This window comes from Lepidochelys olivacea (assembly GCF_965140295.1).
Source record: "Lepidochelys olivacea isolate rLepOli2 genome assembly, chromosome: 10".
Taxonomy (NCBI): domain Eukaryota; kingdom Metazoa; phylum Chordata; order Testudines; family Cheloniidae; genus Lepidochelys; species Lepidochelys olivacea.
In genome coordinates, this window is record NC_140420.1 from 76,179,141 (window position 1) to 76,194,571 (window position 15,431).

General features: G+C 42.8%; 1 protein-coding gene across 4 annotated transcripts in view; it reads right to left on the bottom strand.

Moving 5' to 3' along the window:
* Positions 1–11,832, bottom strand: part of LOC311527965 (protein FAM169B-like) — a 51,356-nt gene extending 39,524 nt beyond the window's left edge. For 3 of the 4 annotated variants that reach the window (XM_084642474.1, XM_084642475.1, XM_084642473.1), the window contains exon 1: positions 11,422–11,518. In XM_084642474.1, the coding sequence (XP_084498600.1) occupies positions 11,422–11,455 (34 nt within the window). In that variant the 5' untranslated portion in view covers positions 11,456–11,518. Of the gene's footprint in view, positions 1–11,421; positions 11,519–11,713 lie in introns of those variants that run through there. The other variant, XM_084642476.1, reaches the window with a different exon arrangement.
* Between the last annotated feature and the right edge of the window lie 3,599 nt (positions 11,833–15,431).

Below are 15,431 nucleotides of genomic sequence, written 5' to 3' on the forward strand. Positions count from 1 at the left end.
CAGATAATTTAAATAGTAATTTTATATTATTTATAACCCCATCACATGAAGATAATGTTGCAGCAGTATTAAACCACCCTTTTCAAGAGCTCTTTAATTACTCTAGTTTATTCAGTTTACGGGATCTCATGTTTTTATACACTAATTTTGTTAATTTATCACTGCATAGTTACTAATTACTCTGCCGATTAGCTGGATCTTTCTGTTACAAAACCTGATGCTAGTTTTATCTAAAAGTTAGTACATATTGTCAATATCACCTTTTTCTGCATGAGCATTAATCCAATATATCTTTTAACTATCACATAAAAAACACCTGCCTTATCTTCAGTTAGAGCAATCTATTACTGTATCCACAACCTGGTTTCCTTAACAAGTTGGTAATAAAATTGTTTCAGCTTCAGACATATCAAAGAGCTAATTAAGATACCTTAAATACTGATCGTACTCCTAAGAAAGCTTTATTTGTTGAATGGAGCATTTCAAGCATTATACCTGTTTGATGCAGTAGTATTTCAGAAGACTGTTTGTTGCAGTATAATTGAAAAGCAAACAAACACCAGCCTTAGTGTAGATAAAGAATTAAAAATCAGTGTACTGTACTAAGTTTCAGAGTAACAGCCATGTTAGTCTGTATTCGCAAAAAGAAAAGGAGTACTTGTGGCACCTTAGAGACTAACCAATTTATTTGAGCATGAAATATGGAACGCTTCACGAATTTGGATGACACGCAAATTCATGAAGCGTTCCATATTTTCATGCTCAAATAAATTGGTTAGTCTCTAAGGTGCCACAAGTACTTCTTGTACTGTACTAAGTAATTAATCATGTCCCCTGTGATTGCTGTTACTCCTTCTGCAAACAGGTTGTAGAGAACTATACTATATGCATTTATTAAGAACTGCACAATTAAAAAGTGCCCTTAGTAATCAAGGAACGTTTACATTACTGAGAGTAAAAACTATCAATATGTGAACGTACACACACACACACTCCAATATCATTCATTTTCTCTCACACATACACATGAAAGAGAAAAGCTTGAAAATGTGAGTCTTAACGGCTCAGAAACGAAAAGCAAATAAAAAGAACCCAACATTTATTATTTTTTAAAGCTTACAATTTTTAAGACAGTATCATTTGGGGGGGGGGGGGACCTAACTATTTTTGAACTCTTGGGGATGGCAATACAGTAGAACCTCAGAGTTACGAACACCAGAAGTTGCAAACTGACCAGTCAATCACACACCTCATCTGGAAGCAGAAGTACACAATCAGCAGCAGAGACAAATAAAAAAAGCAAATACAGTACAGTACTGTGTTAAATGTAAACTACTAAAAAAAGGGAAAGTTTACAAAAAAGATTTGACAAGGTAAGGAAACTGTTTCTGTGCTTGTTTCATTTAAATTAAGATGGTTAAAAGCAGCATTTTTCTTCTGAACAGTAAAGTTTCAAAGCTGTATGAAGTCAATGTTCAGTTGTAAACTTTTGAAAGAAGAACCATAACATTTTATTCAGAGTTACAATCTCTATCCCTGAGCTGTTCGTAACTCTGAGGTTCTACTGTGTTGCTTTCAAAAGAAGAGGGGGGAGTCTTATTTTTATGCTAATGTGATCAGCAATAAACAATCAGGGTGAGATATATGCAGAAATCCACAATATACAGGAGATTTATTTTAAGTTTCCCTGTCAGTATCAGGAGTCCTTATATCCTTGGGCATAAAAGTATTTTAAACTTATTGTTCTTAACACAAACCACTTTGCAGCTTCATTCTCTTTTCTTGTGAACTAATCATTTGTCCAGGTATCTGTGATGGTTAAATATGCACATAAATTTAGGTGAACTGACACAGAAAAGATTATGTACATCACATTAATATTTAGGAGGGAATAGTCCTGTGATTAGAACAGGGGACTGGGAATCAGGACATCAGGGTTCTATTCCTGACACTGGCTGGATGTGTGACCTCAGCCAATCGTTTAAATGCCTATTGCCTATAGTTTAAATGCATGTAATACCTACCTCATTACAGGCTTAATCTATTAATGCCTGTAGAACACTTGCAGATCTTTGGATTAAAAGTGCTATATACAAAGGCATAGGAGTACAGTAATATTAATATATACTATAAAGAGCCCTCTTCCCTCCCCTCTATAGACTGTCCTATCTATACTATATGCAGTGTTATTGCCACCCACTTGTCTCTCTCTAATATCCATACTGTGGCTGCAATAATGTGACCCTTCCTAGGTTCCAGAGAGAAGTGACTTTTTTGCTCTTCTAAACGATGCACATATGAATACTGTGCCTTGCCATTAACCTCTCACAGGAGCAGAAGCACTGTGTTTAAACAGCAGCACTGGGTACCATGTACCAAGTCTTATTCATTGCTTTAATTGAGCTTGAACAGTTCTAAGCATGTGGTTATCATTAGGCTACCATATTTGTTTAACCTTTCAAAGGAAGGAAGAGGTCCTTGGCATGTTACCGGGAGTACATGCAGAACCTGACTCTCATATCCTGAATTTAATTGAGCAACTACATGTCAAAAACCCAAGTTCTAGTGTAAATGAAACCTCCAGTAACACCGTAACAATGAGCAATAGAGCTGGTGGATAAATACTGTGGTGTGATATCTGTCCAACATGGCATGGCAGCCCTTAACCACATGCTGTACATCATTAACAGGAACAGTGTTCTTTCACACTGCATTACTTTTCACCCATTTGTCACAGGATAACCTGGGAACTTACAGAAAAAATGTTTATTGGTTTTAATGGATTTTTATGTAATACCATCCCTGTACTATTTTCCATTAGCATTTTGACAATGAAGAGTACTTCAGGAGGGCAAACAAAATATGAGTTTCTGTCTAAAAGGCATTGCTCTGTGAAATTCAGTAAGTGAAAGTGCTCTGGCAGTAAATAATTATAATCCAATTTCTGATTAAGTGGCTGGACGGTTTAAATAGATGAGTTCTATTTAAGCAACTGCCCCCATTGTATCAGTTCAACAAATGGACTAGATAAGGGTTATGCATCCCAAACACAGGAGGCTATGGTATCAGGGAGCCCATTCATGTTCAAAGGATTTTGCTACTGCCTAGAAAGGTTATGCCTAGCAGAGGTGCAAATGGACATAGGCAAAGGATAGATGGACCTGATCCATGAGGTGCTACGCACCTTCAATTCTCATTGATATCAGTGGAATCTGAGTGCACGCAGCACCTCAGAGAATCAGGCCCTGTATATCAAGCATTTTATTTCCTAGAATTTACAAGAGTGATCAGAAGCTTGTGAAACAGAATTAATATTTAATCAATTTTAATTCAAACTAACTATTTTTTCCTCCTTTGTAAGAAAAACTGCATCTACAACAACATATTTACTCCTGAGTTTCATAGTATTTTAAATTTAAATATTAAACTCTAGGAATCTGGGTATAAAATGATAGGACTAAGACAGGAGCTTATTCGATCTTAAAGTTAACGTGCACTGTCCCAGCCCCCTGTACGTTTTACCATGAATATTCCAGCTGCATCTATTTTTCTTCAAACCATTCTTTGCAGCAGTGCTACATTTAAAAAAGAAAAACACAAAAACCACACCCAACTCACAGCACAAATCGAAATCCATTTGTGTAAGCATGCTACCTCCTGTCATATCACATAAAACCCAATATCTGAACTGACAAGCTTTGTACAAAGTTCCACTCTGAAGTAATTGAAAAAGGCTGAGGTATTATGCCTCAGAAAACAGGATTTATAAATAAAAATGTTGACACACCCTTAAACTATGGAAGTGTTACCACATACAGCTATAGTGTAGCAGCAAAGAGTGACTGAACATTTCACTCTCTTTGCAAAGAGTTTAGAGATGTAAGATGGAGAGCGGGGGAGGGGTGCAGAATAAGGTGGGGGGAGAGAGATATCTCAGAGTGGGTCAAAGGAGATGCAGGCCTGAAAAGTAGCAGCATCCAAGGTAGTAACTATAAAGCATTTTTTCTCCCTCACACCAGACTTACAGCAGTGAAACTCCATTGACTTCTGTGGGACTAGCCTCTGTCACGCTGGCAAACCAGCTCTTGCCAAGGCTTTAGGCCTCAGCTGAGCACTGACAAATTCACTTCTGGAAAGCAGTCCGTTTCACCTGGGTGTTAGTATGGTTAAGATGGGTATTGGACTTATAACCATGTGTTTAGACTCTATGAAATGCTTGTAAATTGCTGCATGCATTAATCTCACTTATAATATCTATATCACATGCTATAAGATAATATTTAAGTTTTTGCTTTATAACTATAAAAAATGTTTGCCCTGAAACTGTCAACCTGTCAGAAAGGATTATCTCCTGCTCGTTAAGAAGGCTATCAAAACTAAATGGGTCATTGTGGGACATCACAAAATAAAGTCTTTGTTAATTGCCCTTTCACACCCATGAAGAGGCTATGTGCAAAAGAGATTGTCCCGTCAGCTTGAATTCTGGAAGAAGAAAATAAAGATAGTGAACAGGAAAATTTGTCATCTCTTTTGCTGTTTGGACTCTCACAGAGCCAAAGCCACTAAACAGAAGCAGAGATCCCCAGGGTCAACCTGGGTTAGCCCTAAACAGAGCCTGCACTAGGCATAAGCAGACTAAGCAATTGCTTAGGGCCCCAAGCAGCTCAAGGGGGCTCCCATTCACTTTTTATTATTATTAAGGCTAGGAGTCAGTCACAGATTCAGTGATTTTACGTGACCTCCACGACTTCAGCCCCGGGTGGCAGGGCTCTGGCTGTCAGTGTTGGGGAAGAGGGGCAAAAATATTCCTGCTTAGGGCCCCCAATGGGCTAGCAACAACTCTGGCCCTAAAAGACATTCAGTGCTGACAGATTGCTACAACTCTGTCACCTTTTGCAACCATCAACTATAACTCATTTGTGTATATATGTTTGCCAGCTTTAACATGTAAATAACTCTCTCGTTTCTTTTTCCTCATTAATAAATCCATAGTTATGTTACTATAGGATTGGCTACCTGCATTGTCTTTGGTATGAGATCTGAGATACAAATTGGCCAGGGGCAGGACCAGCTCTAGGTTTTTTGCTGCCCCAAGTAAAAAATTCGCCATCCCAAGCTCCGAGAGCGCAACTGCCCAAGCAAAAAAAAAGGTGGCCGGAATGCCGCCCCTTGAAATGTGCAGTCCCAAGCACATGCTTGGTTTGCTGGTGCCTAGAGCCAGCCCTGACTGGAAGTAAGTGACTGGTTTCTTGGGACTGAAAACAACCTGAATCTTTTGTGATCTTTGGTGGATAACAACCAACTATCACTAAGTCCCACTTTCCTGGGTGGCAACATAGCTTAGAATGCCCAAGGTGATTGTCTGTAACTCCATCATAAGACTGTTATAGCTCTTCAGGGGTTCAAATTTGTTACTGAGTTGGTCAAATCTTATTGTGGAACATACAACCATTTAGGGGTGTCTGCCCTGCTTTTTGACACTCTGACCTGAGGTTGGTATTCACATTCGTGAACTGCTCCAGACAGGGTGACACCCTCAATATACCCCTATATAAGCACAGTGAGAATTGGGTCCTTAATATCTACTGCCTCCCACAGAGCCCAGGAATGTGTGGAAAATTCTCAGGGCCATACTCTTATCTCAGTTACACTCCTGAAGTAAAGGGTGGTACTCCAAATGTACAATGGTGTTACTGGTGTCTGGCTCTCAGAGTATAAACTAAAAAAGGGATGGGGGGGTGAGTTGGGAAATAATGGAATGTATAACTGAAAGATTTTCTGGACAGAGAGCATGAGAGAGGCTCAGTCCTTTACCATCACAGACAGATAAGATAGATGGAAGAAAGAAAGGAGGCTGAAGGACAAAACCTACACCTGAAGAGACAAGAAGAAGACAAATCCTCCCATAGTGATGAAAAGGAAAAAGCAGGAAGACAGGAATTGACATCTGAGTTTGGAAAGCAGTCCAGTTTGGAGATGCTTTTGTCCATAAGGGAGATGCTAGAAAGATCACCACTCAAAAATATTTGAAAAAAACAAAAACAAAAAATACCAATCCATATTTTAAAGCCACGTAGCATTTAAAATTACTGCAGAGCCACCCTTCCTTGCTTGCTAGCTGAGATTGGGGCTAGCAGTTGACATTACATTCAATGCAGTTCCTCATTACTATCATTATTCATACAGTGCCATGGAGCAATACAGATACGAAAGAGGCAATAAGCCAGATTTTCAGTGGTACCAAGCAATCTCAACTCCCCAGTCATTTCAGCTGAGTGTTGGATGCTCAGCCCCTTTGAAAAATCAGGCTTAACACATGCCTGGTTCAAAGAATTTATAATCGAATGCCTCGATCATGTAAGTTACCAAATACCTCATAGGTGGTGTTGAACACCCTCCACTCCAAATTACTCGCAAGAATCAATCTTTAAACTAGATTCCTTTCAAAATTAAAATGCATTTAATTTGAGCAGGAGAGGGAAGGAAAAGAAACATTCTTCCCCAATGTTTTTCCATGCCTTACAGTCATCCGGACATTTTGATGCTGTCAATTTTTATTATATGAAAGTGAATACCTGTGCTACCTATATCATAGCTCTCTGAGCCTGTCCTGAATTTCTTGCTTCAATGAACAGCTGCATGTAGTGGAATGAAATGTGTAAATATCTCTATTGTTTTCCTGTGCTTTTGTGTCAGCTGTTCGATGTCTTTGAAACTGTGCCAAAACCACCACAGTATTTTTTTTTTTAAAGGGGCTGGTGGGAATGGTTTCGCTCTGTGCTGTCTGTGCACTTGACATCAAATATGAGGTTCTTTAAATTTGGTTTCCACAGACTCATCTAAAAGGACCACTTCTGGTGGTTAAAAATGCAAAAGGTTTTGATTGTAGTGCCTTGACAAACAGCCAAAGATCTGATGTGGGGAAAAAACACAGCAAAATAGTTATGACCAGAATGGAAAAAACAAGGAAAAACACATGGCTTGATTTCAGAGCAGAAAATTGACTTAGGCTTTGCATAAACGACAGCATACCTCCAAGCTTGCTGATCTCCAGTCTGCCTTGAAAAAGAGAACATACAGTCTAAAAGCAGAGCCTATTAAAGGCATAATGTTTCTAAACAGCATCTGTTACGTACTAATAAGCATTACTTAAAGGACACAGGCCTTAAATTGCTACCAAACGTGCACTTATCTGAAACTGCTGCAAGGCAATCTTTACAAAAACATCACGTGACACCAAGGGAATCTGAATGATACAAAATGGAATTTTTATTTAATTTGGCTTGATGTTGTAACACAGCAAAAAACATGGAGGCATTCTCTGAGATTTTGTGAAGCTGTTTGTAGAACTTCACAGGAATGAATTACAAGTAAGAATTATGTCTGTGGAGCTGTTTGCCATCTGTTCTCAGTAATACTGCAAAGACCAGTCACGAGACTTCAGTTTCAAAGGTTAAAAATGCAACATTTTTAAGCATCCCTTGACCTCTTGGTAACTGAGCAGGAGACTGTGTACTTTGGATATGTGTGACCCAAGGGGCTGCCAGTCACTTTGCAAAGGCAACATAAAGTACTGTGTGTTGCCACAGAAAAAGCTCAGGAACCTCTTAGTTTTGCCACTGTCAGCGGATGTGGAAAATTCATACTGACCTGGTTTCTAACACATCTGATGTTGCAAATACAGATCTGTAGCTTTAAAATTCCACCTGTCCTGCAGCAAATCTCCTGCACAGGAAGGTAAACTCTATTGATTAACATGGATTTCATGAAAAAAATCTTTCCGCAGGACAGGTGTAATTTTAAGGCTCCTTTACTGTAACTGTTAAACTAGATACACAGATTAGTCATTTAGTAACTATCACTAAGGCCCCAGGATTATATGCTGTATTACCCACAAAAATGCCCTTCCCAGAGCCTATGGTACGTGCAAACCTCAGGGCTCCTTGAAGAAAAAAAGAAAAGAAAAAAAAAACTACATGAGAGCAGACTGTATTTAAAATAATTAGCTGAAGTTCCAGGTGAGCAGCTGGTTCATTTCTCAATGTTAGGGTTGGCACAGGATCTACACAAAGGGCAAATAGGTTTAATTTTAGATGGACAGGCCTGCAAGCCTTATTATTCACATGAACAACCTTTATTGTCACTTGAAGTCAATGGGATTATTTTGGGAGTAAGAGTTGCAAGATCAGACAGCAAGAACACTTAAAGTTGTAGCATCTCAGTCATAGAGCAATGTAAGATAAAAAAAAACACAGCATGAGAAAGCAAAGCTAAAGGCTGGCTCCAATACATTCAGAGACTTCATTTTTTATTGCACCACTTGCCAATTGCTGCTGAATTTTTTTTTAAGCTCAAGGATGTGCAGTCAAAGAAATAAGACAGAACTGTAACAATAGCTAGAAACACTAAAATCTTTTCTTGAAGAGAGAGGGGATTGGGGTGGGGTGAGGAAAGAACCATTCAAAACACATGACTTGGAGCAATACAAAATGAAGCGGGGGAAATGTTTACAAAACCTAAAGTGCTTAGCAGCACAAGATTTGTCTGGACAAGGAACACCAAGTTGCATTCATCTGGAGATACTTCATTTAAAAGCATCAGCAGAGTAGCGAGTCTTCCAAAAAAGCCAATATCATCATTACAAATGTTTGACTTTCATAAGTGGCTGATAGGAGAAAAAAATAGGGTAATCTGATTTCAGCACATTTAGACACGAGCATTAGAAGAACTAATGAACATCATCATAATTATTTTACTGAAGAGGATGAAGTAGGTGCTTTAGACAAATGGCAGCAACTTAAAATGTCTTTCAGAAGATAAATTCCCTTTCTCTCCATTTACCTGTTAGCTTGACAAATTAAAAAAGCACAGTGCAGAGACAGAGCATGAGAGAAAGCAGTGCAAAAGTTAACCGAGGTGATGCAATCGGCCCTTATCCAAGGGAGTGCATGAACAGAGCTTGGAAATGCTCTTAGTCAAATATAAACCAAGAACACTATTCACACTCAAGACTCTCTTGGAGATCCACTACTGAGCATACACAAAGGCCCACCTCTCTCAAAATCATATCCATTACCAAGCATCAAATGCTAGATTGATTATTGTTTCGCTTACAGCTATAGATCTAAATTAGTATCTATTTTAGGGCAAAAGAAACTTGCCACACATATCAGCATTATTTTTTTTTCCATTCTCTCTGTCAGCCTCTGCTGGGGAGAGAGACTCTTTAGCCTGCTACTAGAAATATTTGTAATTCATTTTTGCTTATTTTTTTTCAAATTTCCAAACATTACTTTACAACAAATATTTCTACTTCTTCTGTTGTCATTCCATTCACCAGCGATTAACAAAGGATAAACTCTGCAACAATATGCAGGAAAGGCTCCATATATCTCATTCCATATCATACTAATCGAATTAGCTACTGTCTTGTGGCCAAGAGACAACATAGTTACTACTCTGTTCTCCATTATTCTTGATTCCTTTACTTCCTCTTAAAGCAAAAGTGAAGTTTTGATTGGAGGATTATAGCACTGCCTTTAGCATGAGACTCAAACCTTGGAATTATGATTTGAAGATTTTTTTATATATACTGTGTTCCCTCTGTTCCTCTTTACTGTCTCTCCTGTGTTCATTTACTAAACCACAGTACCACTATATTCATTCATAGGGCTATAAACACACTAAAGGACCAGGTGTGTGAAGGAAGTGGTGCCATTTTGACAGTGCTATTTTTCTGACTGTAACTGCTTTCTAATCCAAACCCCATCGCAGTAAAGGGAAGTCTTCCCATTTACTTCCATGGATTTTGAATCAGACTGTAAGACCAGAAAAAATTACCACCTTTGGACCCAGAAAAAGTCTCATGGGAACTTTGCAATAAAAACCAAAGACACCTAGAGTCAAACTGTGACTGCACAGGAACTGAGCGAAATTTCCTAGGCACGCACAAACTTGTTGCTGTGTGTTTTGGTAATTTATAGAAAACCTGAAGTCAGATCTTTAAATCTAGCTAGATGTTGCCAATCAAGTGGTCAACCCGGTAATACCATACAAAATACACACACACTATTGAAAAACAGCATCCTTAATAAACAGCATGTCTGGTGTGATAACTTATGTAGGGACCAGCAGATTTCTGTGGAAGTGGCTGGTTAACATGCTGCTGGAAGTTAATCTTGGTCCTCTTCCAGCCAGCTCAGCTCAGAGCAGATTGTGAGAGGCAGTCACTCACAAAGCCCCACCAGAGGGATTTGTTGTGGCTGGGTAGTGCCCAGAAGTTTAATATTGTTTCAGGTCCAGCCTGGTAGCATCATTAAAGCTCAGTCTAGGAGCCTGCCTGGGAACGGGGGGAAGGGACAGCAATGCCAGGGAGCAAGGTGAGGGCAGAGGTGGGGCACTGAAAGAAGCAGGGATAAGACCAGGAGAATATAAGTGGGCATTGGAAAAAGGAGTAGGAAGGAAGGGGGTATAAGACAGAAAAGGACACAGGAGAGCAAAGGGCCTTTGTACCCACAGGAGAGGCAGTGCCAGGGCTGGAGGAAGGGAGTGCAGTGCTGTGCGGGTAGGCAATGCCAGGGCTGGAGAAAAGGAGACAGTGCCATGCAGGATGGATGGGCAGTGCCAGGACTGGGGGAAGAGGGGCAGGGCCATGCGGGGGGCAGGGCCAGGCTGAAGGAAAGGGGACAGTGCTCTGCAGGGGGACAGTGCAAGGACTGAAGGAAGGGGGGCAGTGCCAGGGCAGGAGGAAGGGAGGCAATACTGTGCAGGGGGAGGAGGCAGTACCAGGGTAGGAGGAAGGGGGAAAGAGCCGTCCGGGGGGGGGCACTGTCAGAGGTAAGGGAGCAGTGGGGGAGGGAGGGCAGAGCCGTGCGGGGAGCAGGGGGGGGTCACTGTCGGGAGCAGGGGAGGAGGAGGGAGCAGTGCCACGCGGGGGGGTGGGCACTGTCAGGAGCGGGGGGGCAGTGCCGTGCGGGGGGTGGGGGCACTGTCGGGGGCAGGGGAGCAGTGGGGGAGGGGGGGCAGAGCCATGTGGGGGGGTCACTGTTGGGGGCAGGTGGGGAGAGGAGCAGTAGGGGAGAGGGCACAGTGCCAGGGACGGGCAGCGTCGGGGGCAGGGGAGGAAATGCCCTGCGGGGGGCTCACTGTCAGGGACAGGGGGGCAGTGGAGGAGGGGAGGCAGTGCCGTGAGGGGGGGGGGTCACTGTCAGGGAGGAGGAACAACGCCGTGCGGGGGGGACGGGACACAGTTGGGGGCAGGGGGGACAATCAAGTGCGGGGGGGTGGGGGCACTGTCGGGCGGGGTGGGGGGAGGGGAGCAGTGCCGGGCGGGGTGGGGGGCAGGGAGGGGGCGGTGCCGTGCGGGGGCAGAGAAGCTGTGAGGGGCGGGCGGGCGGCCGCGGGCTCCCTGCTCCCTCTTACCGGCCGCGGCTCTTCCTGTTTCCTCAGCTTCCATCACTTCCTCCGAGCCGGCCTCCTCCGCTCCCGGCCGGGCCCTCCCGGGACAGCCCTGGGCCCCGCTGCCCGCCCCCCCTGCGGCCCAGCACAGAGCGGCCCTCCGACCTCCTCTCCCCGCCCCCCCGGCCCGGCTCTGGCCCCCCCCCAGCACAGACCTGCCCCCCCCAGCCTCCCCAACCCCACCCCGAACAGCTTCCCCAGTAGAGACCGAGAGACCCACCCCAGCATAGCCAAGGAGCCGGGGGTAGACACGCACCTTGGATACTGGGTATCAGGCGACCACCACTGAGCCCTGAACAGCACCTAAATTCCCCTGAGACTCGAGCCTGAAAGGGACAGGTTTAATTTTGAATTTTTCTTCATTTGCCCCCGTTGAGATTTTCCAAAATCAACATGGATTTCTTAAAGGGGCCAAGCTAATCCAATTCTGTGTTTTTAAACAAAAAAGTTCTCTTCCAAATTTTGTCCAGCTCTACATGTTAGATAAATGGAAAGGTTTAATTAATTCCAATTTATTAACCGTTTTAAAAGTTGGACATAGCACCTGCCAACATCAAGCAATAAAAAAAAAAAGTTGAGCGATACTCCAGAAGTAAAAAGTGAACATATATTTCCTAATGATGGACCTAGTTCACTTCCTGTTACCTTCAACAGCAAAAAGACTCAGTTCAGGACTCAGGTCCTGGAAATTCTTCTATACAGGCAGAATGGTATTGCAGAGAATATGCTCTTTTTCCATCCGACAGTTCAAGATTTTCTTTTACACTTCTCAAACAAACGCATAGTCAAATCTTCAAGGCAATAACCAGCCAAAGCTTTCATAACTGAGCTGCTTTTTACCTCAAGATGAATGCCAGCTCAATTGTATTTGTGTAGAGTAATAGAAGAAACAGTCAGTGGTTAACTGAGTCAGCCATGTGTGTGATTTGGGTATGTACTGCTACAGATGTGTATACATACATGGAAGTGTAAATCTCAAGGCTATGATGAGACATCCATTAGGTGTTAGGGAGTAACCTTAGCTTCAGCTGACAAAGTTTTAAGGGGAGAAAGGTTCCCATTGCTGAAAAATCCTCTACAAAAATGGCCTAATTAGATTTATGAAATCACCAGATCTTCCATTTCTGTGTATGGTGCATGTACTGTATTTGTATGTATATTATAGTTAAATACTGCAACACTCCTATAAATGTATATACAGGCATATAACACCAGATGGTATGAGCAGTTAATGAAGTTAATAAAAACTGAAATTTTAATAAACCGTTATAGGACTGCCAATTTAATGAAACCTTAACATTCTTTTAACATGCACAAATACATGAAATCACAAGCCTCAACAATTTTATTAATTCATTCTCAGAAATCAGCAGCCTCTTATCAGAGTCATCAAAAGAGACTAATTTGTGAAACTGGTGAAGACAAGTCTGAGCTGAAGTGTCCTGGGTTTTAGTGCATATATCCAGTGTACCTTCCATGAAAGACTACAAAACAATGAAAATACACATAGATGACCTGTTCTCTGCTATATGTACTGTAGATATCCATTACCTATATCATGAACATTGTAAAGAATAGCGTGTAGATCTTGAGCATGCCCGCTCTATTGTTATTTCAGCGTGCATAGAAGTTATACTGAATCAGTTGAACTACACTTAGAACATCTGTAAGAACAAACATTAGCATTTCATGGCTTCAAAGCACAGTACAACTAGTCCTCAGTGCACACCTACAAGGTAGATATTATCCCAGATGTAGAGTAGTTATGTGATTTACCACAGAGCAAGTTAAATAGACTATATTGCCCGATAGAACATTTATGCTGGAATTTCAAGAGAGGTTTCAGAGATCATCTTTATTAAGCTTAGAGAAGTGATGAAAAACTTTTTAAAAATTGCATAACTTTGTATGATCCTGACTAGAAGACCGGTATGTTGTACTTACGTGCAGAATATCATAGGGAAAAGTTTTACTAACTGGTTATACTGAGAAATTACACCAGTAAAGAATTACACCAGTAAAGTAGATGGTCCACATACCTAAAAGATAACATATATAACATCAGGGTCAGTATACTGAAGTCAATGGGAAATTTTGGCTCATTTAGGACTGCAAGGACCCCACTCCACATCAGCTATATGTTATTCTTCAGACCTGTAAGTTTCTGGGTGAATATTGTGCAACATGTTGCACATTCAGGAATATCACTAAGTAAATGTTTAGCTTTAGCACATAGATTATTTGATATATTCCAAGGCCAGAAGGAACTATTATGATCATCTAACCTGCCCTCCTGTATAACACAGGCCAGGGAACTTCCCCAGAATTATTCCTAAAGCAGATCTTTTAGAAAAACATTCAATTTTGATTTTAAAATTGTTGGTGATGAAGAATCCACCACAACCCTTGGTAAATTGTTCCAATGGTTAATTACTCTAATTGTTAAAAATGTACATCTTATTTTCAGTCTGAATTTGTCTAGTTTCAACTTTCAGCCACTGGATCATGTTATATCTTTTTCTGCTAGATTGAAGAGCCCATTATTAAATATTTGACCCCCCCCATCTAGGTAAGTCACCCCTTAAGAAAGAGACGGTTAAGCTAAATAGATTGAGCTTCTTGAGTCTGTAACTATATGGCATGTTTTCTAATCTTTTAATCATCCCCTTGGCTGTTCTCTGAACCCTTGCCAGTTTATCAACACCTTCTTGAATAGCGGACACAGTATTCCAGCAGTAGTCACACCGGTACCAAATACAGAGGTAAAATAACTCTCTACTCCTGTTCAAGATTCCCCTTGTAGTGCAGTGGCGGTTATTCCTCCCGCTGTGGGTCGGAAGGAGGCCACACCTCCTCACTACATCACCGGGATTACTGTCAAATATCAGGGGGAATTAGAAAACTAGTTGCTCTCAGCGGTTGGGGCACCAAACAATCTGTGGGCACTAGCCCTCAGGTGGGGACAGAGCTAATGAGCAGTCTGCAACAAGAGTCTGCGTGCTCAGGCCCTGAGGCAGGGCGGAGCTGACAAGCGGTCTATAGTCTCAGGCCCCCAGTCAGGGCAGAGCAATTAAGCAGACGGTGGGCCCTGACCTTCAAGCAGGGCAAAACTCCCAAGAAGACTATGGGCTCTGGCCCTCAGGCAGGGGTAGAGAAATCAAGCAGCCTGTTGTCCTAGCATTGGCAGATGGCAGACAATGCAGGCCCTTTGACCTGTGGTGGGGAGGTGGCATGGGGTACCTGGACCCATCTGACTTCACCAGGTCCCAGCCCAGGGCCCTAAGAGTGGTGAAGTGTTCGGCCACTGGGTCAGCGGGGATTCCAGCCGCAACACACTGACCTGGATACTGGCAGCAATGCAGCCTGACTGTAGTCAGCTGTCCCTGGGCTTCTTCCTTCCCCTGGTGTGTACCTGGATCCCAGGGTTGTCCTCCATCTCACCAGGATATATGGTAGAGTGATAATCCCAGCAGCGCCTCGATGTCTGCGGTGGTTGGTGGCTCTGCAAGACTGGGTGAGTCGTCAGGGCAGCAGAGGCCCTCCTCGGTGTCCCACTCCAGTAGGGTGACCAGCTGTCTGGTTTTCGAACACCCAGTCAAAAAGGGACCCTGGCAGCTCCGGTCAGCACCGCCGACTGGGCCGTTAAAAGCCCGGTCAGCAGTGCTAAGGCAGGCTATTCCGTACCTGTCCTGGGGCACCGCACTGCACCCCAGAAGCGGCCAGCAGGTCCAGCTCCTAGGTGGGGGTCCCATGGGGCTCCGCGCACTACCCAACTAGCACCGGCTCCTCACTCCCATTGGCCAGGAACTGGTCAATGGGAACTGGGGTGGGGCGGTGCCTGCGAGCAAGAGCAGCGCGTGCCATGGACTTTCCTATCCCCCTCCACCTCCACCCCGGCCTAAGAGCCGGACCTGCTGGCTGCTTCCGGAGTGCAGCACAGAGGCAGGACAGGCAGGCAACCTGCCTTAGCCCCG